General features: G+C 45.3%; 2 protein-coding genes and 1 non-coding gene across 3 annotated transcripts; 1 reads left to right on the top strand and 2 right to left on the bottom strand.

Moving 5' to 3' along the window:
• Window positions 1–197: 197 nt before the first annotated feature.
• On the bottom strand, window positions 198–6,297 carry LOC149030411 (cytochrome b). The gene has a single exon (XM_089142701.1). The coding sequence runs from the start codon at window positions 4,988–4,990 to the stop codon at window positions 3,809–3,811; it is 1,182 nt and encodes a 393-aa protein (XP_088998827.1). The 5' UTR covers window positions 4,991–6,297; the 3' UTR covers window positions 198–3,808.
• Window positions 772–845, top strand: TRNAM-CAU (transfer RNA methionine (anticodon CAU)). Its single transcript has one exon. It is a non-coding gene; the product is annotated as a tRNA-Met (tRNA).
• A 178-nt stretch (window positions 6,298–6,475) lies between the features above and the next one.
• Window positions 6,476–7,150, bottom strand: LOC149030410 (Ribosomal L5P family protein). The gene is given in 2 exon segments (XM_089142703.1): window positions 6,476–6,902; window positions 6,905–7,150. Coding segments are annotated over 2 exon segments (552 nt in total). The 3' UTR covers window positions 6,476–6,596.

Genomic DNA, 7,150 nt, shown 5'->3' with positions numbered 1-7,150 from the left:
AGCATGGGCTCATGAACGCAGATAAACCAGTGGCTAATTTGATTCGATGGAGAGATAAACCAGTGGCTCTTTCCATTGTGCAAGCAATAGCCAGTTGTTGGCTTAGCCCATTTTTCTTAAGGGTATATATTCACTTATGCAGCTTTCTTGATTGCCTCTACATCAGGCAAATTTGGTTTATTCATTTTTTTTAATGTGTGTGCTGTATCCGCGACAATCTCATTGCTTTCGATGAAGAAGGGGGCCTACCTTCTTCTATTTCTACATCTAGGATCCGACTTGTATCATTGATAATAATAGGAACTGAACCATTATGGCAAGGAAAAGTTTGATTCAGAGGGAGAAGAAGAGGCAGAAATTGGAACAGAAATATCGTTTGATTCGTCGATCCTCAAAGAAAGAAATAAGCAAAGTTGCGTTGTTGAGTGACAAATGGGAAATTCATGGAAAATTACAATCCCCACCGCGTAATAGTGCACCTACACGTCTTCATCGACGTTGTTTTTCGACCGGAAGACCGAGAGCTAATTATATAGACTTTGGGTTATCAGGACACATACTTCGTGAAATGGTTCATGCATCTTTGTTGCCGGGGGCAACAAGATCAAGTTGGTAGGGATCAAAATATCCCTTCATTTTTCTATTGATCTCTATGATCATCGATCATAGGGGCCCCCTTTACCATTCTGTATAAATGGGCTATTCTATAGATATGGTAGAGGGGCCCATCCAATTCTCGTTTGTCCATTCCTCCCTAGTTCTTCTCTTCAGCGCGGGGTAGAGCAGCTTGGTAGCTCGCAAGGCTCATAACCTTGAGGTCACGGGTTCAAATCCTGTCTCCGCAACATTTTTTTTTAAAAACCAAATGGAGGTATGACTGTTAACTAGTAATTAATGACTTTTTTCGAAGCCGGATGGGAGGAAAAGAAGGGAGGGGGAAGATAGAACCACTACACGTCGACTATACCGAAAAATTTATCATATTACATGTATTACTTCAACATGGGCGGATAGCGGGAATCGAACCCGCGTCTTCTCCTTGGCAAAGAGAAATTTAACCATTTACTTTAACGCGTTCCGTGGCATCGTACCGTCCCATGGTATAACTTTAAGGAAGGCGTGGGATCTATTGGTCAGATAGCTCTTTTTGTCGTATTTGAGATGCTTTCTGCGCGTTCTCATTCGCTTGCTTGGCTTGCTTGTTAGAAAGGACGGGAGATGCTCTTTCGTCGGCTGATACTGGTTCGGATACTTACTCTTCGGCGAGAGGCCTAATCGAAGGAGTTGTTCCAGTCGTCAATCTCGGCTTGGTAGGCGAGCCTATCCGTGTTTGGGGTACGGTGGTACGGAAAACTCGGTTCACTCGGCAGGCCTGGTACGGTTCAGGTTGATGGACTAGGCTGGGCACGGTTGGAGGCACTTCCAGGGCTGCTCTTCTTTTAGTACGGTATGTTTTTAGAGGAGATTGCAAAGTAAGTTCTTGCTCCCCCTGCATACCACTGTCCTGAGCCATCGGCCGTTGTTCCTGTCCAGTCACTCCATCTTCTAAATGGGCATCCTCAGCAGGAATTTCCAAGGTTATTTGTTTTTATATTCATTCGTTTGAGTGGCGCATTAAGGCATCTATGGAAAAAAGAATTCCTAAAGATATATTCCGTCTCTCGAGTGAAGGTCGTCATTGTGATTTCAAGCTGGAGTTGAACCATGAATTCCTTTTTTGTAGATTGCACTATATCTATATATCCAGGAATCCGGGCTTGATAGCCAAGAGTAAGTCATCCGCCTATCGTGCATATCTTATATGAGTTAAGGAATCCGTTATTTTGCAAAATTGGTGTAAAAAAACGTTCATGAGTACGGGCGAAGGTGGTCGTAGATCTGCTTGTGGGATTCCCTTATCTATGACTGCGTAGCTCTTTCTTTCTTTATCTCTGATATCGGTAGTCAGGAAAGCATGAATGAGATTGGTAAATTGTGGATCATCAATGTATTCATTCAAGGCTTGATTCAGTCCCTTGTGGTTTATGTTGTCAAAGCAGCTAACGATGTCTGCTTTTATGGCTCGGTCAATCTCTCCCCAACTCTGTACGTAGGCAAAGAAGCTCTGTGTTCCCCTTATCTTCCTAAAGCCGTGCGAGCACGAGAGGAGCGAAGCAGCTCGTTAGGAGAGGGTCTGTTAAGAGCTCGAGCAAAGCGAGAGGGGCTGTTAAGAGCTCGACTGAAAAGGAGAGGAGCGAAGCGAATGTTCGATTCAATACATGGGAGATGGCATCCAACACTATTCTATCGAGCTAGGCACCTGTGATTCTTGGGATCGGAAGAAAAGAAGCCACCTCTTCCAAACAAACTCTCCGGGTAAGGCAATTGGTTGGAAATCATGTATTTATGTGCACGCACCTTTTGCAAGAGGATACGAACTGGTCACTATCAAACCACCTTCCCTGGTACACACTGTACCAACCACTGATTAGAATGACTACCGACTGCAAGTCATCCAAAGGGATCCACTTTTGGGGGAGGATACTAATAGAGAAAGTGGGGAAGGAAAAGCACGGTGCTAGAAAAAAGGCGGCTAGAATCGGCTACAAGAAAATCCGCACAATGACTTCAAAAGATCTCAGAGAGGGAAGAAAGGGAAGTCGTGCAGAAGAAGCGAAAGAACAATCCTGGGAAGTTGAAGGAGGTCTCTACAGGAGGTGAGACGAGAGTCTCTCAGTCAAACAACAGCATACAGCCGTGGGAGAGTCGACGAGGAGACAGACAGTCTTCAAAGAAGAACTTGTACAAGATGAACTGCCCTCCAGAGACCAGTAGCGAGGAAGCTGCGAGTGGAGTGCGTAAGCCCTACGCAAGCCATGAGCGAAGCATGCAACTAGCACTGGTAGAGCAGGGAGGTACTTGCCAGAAACTAAAAGAGGGGAAGTCCAAATGCTTCCTGGCCAGTACTGCCAGACACTTAGAGAGGTCTCCGGCCAATGAAGAAACTCCAACAACACAAGCCAGTACCAGCGGAAGAAAGAGACCCCCACCTTCCAGTAACGGAGCCCTTTCTTTATAGTAGTGACGAAGCAAAGGTAAGGCGCGAGGATGAGCATGCCTAAGAATGAGTAGTCGCGCCTTTACTCTATCTAATAAAGGGTGGTCGTAGATCAGCAACAAGAGTAGGCCAAAAAGCCGCGTCAGCGCTCAAGCACCATTTACTAATAAGGAGAAAGCAGGCCTTACACAAAGGAAGAAAAGCCTTAGCCCTATATAAAAGCGCGCGAGGCCTATTTATTGTCTAAGGGAGTTGCTTGTTAGGGCTTTTCTACGCTGGGTTGATTCGCCAATCCATGTCTTTGGTCGTCTTGCTTGGACGACAATCTCGGCCGAGTCATTAATAGGGAGGGGCGAGCGAGCGAAGCCTTCAATGTTGGAGACTTTGCTTCCCCCCTTTAGTCGTATTAGTCGTAGTAGTCGGCATTCTGGTAGGAATGCCTCCTTGGTCGAAGAGCCGGCGCGGCGTATTGGTTAAGTACCAAGAGTCGGGATCAGGTGGTTGATACATATGTTAAGGCTGTTCATGCCCATCTTTTTCTTTTTCTTTCGTGGCCGAAAGAGGGGAAGGAAGCGGAGCTCTTTTTGTTCCTTAAAAAAAGGAAGCGGAGGGGAGTTTCGGGAACAAAGCCCCCGTTCAGCCCTACCCTATAGTAGAGCCTCTTTTCCCTATCTAAGCTATATCAACATAGCCAACTAGAAAACTCATCCGCTTGTCAATTCTTGGTGTAATACTCACTCGTAAATGATTGGTGTCAGAATTTTTCACTGATCAGGTGTGCTCAGTCTCATCCGTGTAAGAATTAGGAATTCCTCTTCCAACTCGTCCCAGAATGGGCGTTATGGCAAAGAACAAGAAGAAAACGAAAGAAGGAATTTGTCCAATAGTAACAAAAGGTGCCTCCACAGGTTGACATCCGATCCAACCTAGTAGTAAGCGATCCGCCAAAAGCAACCAAAATATTCCTTGGTGAATCGGGCGAAAACTTGAACTACGCACATACATACTTTTAAAAAAAGGTAAAGCCAACAGACATATAAAAACTGGTGCAATTGCGGCTACACCTCCCGATTTGTCAGGTATACTACGAAGAATGGCATGGATCGGTAGGAAATACCATTCCGGCACAATATGAGGCGGGGTGGGCATCGGATTAGCAGGTATATAATTGTCGGGATGCCCCAAAACATTAGGAGCATAAAAAATCCAAATGGAATAAAAGATAGCAGAAGCTACCCGACCTACTAGATCCTTTACATAAAAATAAGGGTAAGAAGCAATTTTATCCATCTCTGAATGTACACCCAATGGATTATTTGATCCATATTGATGCAATGCGGCCAGATGAAGAAGACTGGCGCCTACTAAAATAAGGGGGAGTAAATGATGGAGACTAAAAAAACGATTTAAGGTGGCATTGTCCACGGAGAAACCACCCCAAAGCCAAGTCACTATGGTATCTCCTACTACAGGTATGGCGCTAGCTAAGCTTGTAATTACTGTAGCTCCCCAAAAGCTCATCTGACCCCAAGGTGGTACGTATCCTGTAAAAGCTGTCACAATCATTAATAGGAAGATTACAACTCCGAGACACCGAACAAATTCCCTAGGACTGCTATAACTCGCATGATATAGACCACGAAAAATATGAAGGTGAACCACAATAAGAAACATACTTGCCCCATTAGCATGCATATAACGGAGCAACCAGCCCCCTTCAACATCTCTCATAACGTGTTCTACGCTGTTGAAAGCTAGATCCACATGAGGTGTGTGATGCATAGCTAAAAAAACGCCAGTCACTATCTGAATGACTAAACAAATACCAGCTAACGGACCGAACCCCCACCAATAACTAATATTGCTCGGGGTTGGATAATCTATCAAATGCTGATTAAGTGTGGAGGATATAGGTTGTTTAAGAAGAGAGAATCGTTGGTTCCTTATAGTCATTTCTCTTTCCTATCGTGACAACTCTTGTTTCCCCACCTTTTTAGCGTTCTGGGGCCCTAATATAGATAAATATAGTACCCTTTCTTTCTTCCACCTCCGAAGGATGGAGGGGGTATACAGCGAAAGAAGCCCTTTAAGAGTGCGGGGGGGTCATCCTAGGTTACTGAAGAGTCGTCCGACTGCTCGGTGACCGAATCAGAGAGGTTTTTACCGCTTTCTCTTCTCTCCAGCACTCTCGGACTGATCATATTGCTGCAACAAAGCAAGCTTAGGAATGAATCTAATGGAAATTTAGGTCTCTGCCCGTAATGATCGAATCGATTCTTCTTTCCTCTTTGGTGAAAGAGGGCAAAGGTGTGTGGGAGAAAGAAAACGAAAAGGAGAGAAGAATTCGTCCACCAAGCGGGACAGAGTGCGACCCCCAAACAATGTTCAGTTCTCGCTCATGGGGGTCCATATCATCTGAAAACAATTCCTGTTCCATTAGCACATTCTTCGATTCGGATGACTCAGCGTCAGGAAAAGTAAGCCCCCCCTTTGCCTTGATTGAATTTGGCTTCGCTGCGCCCTGAATCAATAAAAAAGCAACTATATTTGATTCATCATCCCATTTCATTTGGGCGAGAGGGAGGCTGTGAGTCACCTGGGCTACGGATTTGTCGGTTGGTTGATTCTCGAAATCACCTCTGGAAACAAAAAGCCCTAGGGTCCCGACCCACAAATGAATAGGAAGCGGGGCGAGGGTCTTTCATTAAAGGGGGAAAGAGGGGTGGGGCTTTGTTCTGGGGGGGCCGCCTTGCGCAGCTTTGGAAAGGAGAGAATTTCATAAAGTCACTCTCGGAAACTCTTATTGGACGAGAGAAAGTCAATATGATATTGGCGTAGGTTTTACCAACGAAACGAATCACTTTTTGGTCTTTCTCATTCGGAAGGCTCAGTCCCACACTCTGACTTCAATGGTGGGAACAACCTCCGCACTCCGGCGCTCCAATGAACAAGAGTTCTCCGCCTTACTATAAAAAGAATAGTGGTCGATCCCTCGGGAGTTACATTCGTAACAACATGTAATGTTCACGCGGTGATATTCTATCTTTCCAAGAGTACTACCCTGTACGTAGTCTATGTCTGGGGAGACAGGTGCGGTAGAGAGGTCCCCCACTTCGATTCCCGCCCCGTTAGCATCTCCGATCCGAGATAAGGGATTACTCCGTTAGGTCTTTTCGGTCCGGAGCCGGCCGGTAATGGACCTACTTACCTTGCTTGTGGACCAGCTGCAGAGCTAACCCTTGTTCATGGTGGTTGCTACCAAGACGATTTCTTTATGCCCATCAAAGGACCTCGAGATGCTAATCCACGAAAAAGGATACGAGAAATTCGAAAGAACTCATATACGGAACGAGGGCGACCAGTGAAAATACATCGGTTTCTTACTCGTGCAAAGGAACTATTTCTTGGCAACTTGGACAACTTATAACGATGTTTGTCCCGCATATCACTAGGAAGATCGGGATCTTTACAAAAGGCTTTATAAAGCTTTCGTCTCAATTCATATTTAGCCGCGAGCAATCTACGTTTGTGATCTCGTATATTTCGCTTCTCCGACATCTTACTGAGTTTCCCCCTCATCTTTTTGCAAAAAGCCGCTCCACGGTGGTAAAGTCTCATCTTGTGTGTTGGCCGAAGTGACAATAGTCACATTGAACCCTCGAATATGTTCGAAGATCTCGAAATGATCTTCCAGTTCCGGGGAGAATTCGCAAAACTCCGTTTCCATCGAGAATTGAATGGAGTTTTCCCGTATTTCGACCGGAGAATCTAACAGAGACATTACTGTCGAGATTCTGACCGAAAAATTAGACATTCCATGCCCTCGGAGAGTGCTTTGTCGTGCTAGGTCACTGACATCTCCTTTTTGTCTTTTTCGGACCCCAAGAATGGATTGGATCGAAACGACTTTCCTGTCGAACCCCTTTGTGTCTGTATGAATCTCTGACCGCGCGGAATCTCCATAGCCAATTTTCCATTTTTTATTCTGAAATCAGAGTCTGGTACTACTCTTATTTCACACGATCCAGGAACTTCCATAACGTTGGCGTGATTCGGTTTGAGCAACGGATCCTGACGTGAGACATCTTCGTAATGAAAATGGAGTGGAAACAT

Source organism: Hakea prostrata, chromosome 1, assembly GCF_041222555.1.
Source record: "Hakea prostrata isolate BN-2017 chromosome 1, UWA_Hpros_2, whole genome shotgun sequence".
NCBI classification, from domain to species: Eukaryota; Viridiplantae; Streptophyta; class Magnoliopsida; order Proteales; family Proteaceae; genus Hakea; species Hakea prostrata.
The sequence above is the reverse complement of the archived record's forward strand: the minus strand, read 5'-3'. Positions and strand labels throughout refer to the sequence as shown.

What these genes read in the sequence shown, in the direction of transcription:
- LOC149030411 (XM_089142701.1), bottom strand. Translation starts at nt 4,990, where the DNA reads ATGACTATAAGGAACCAACGATTCTCTCTTCTTAAACAACCTATATCC.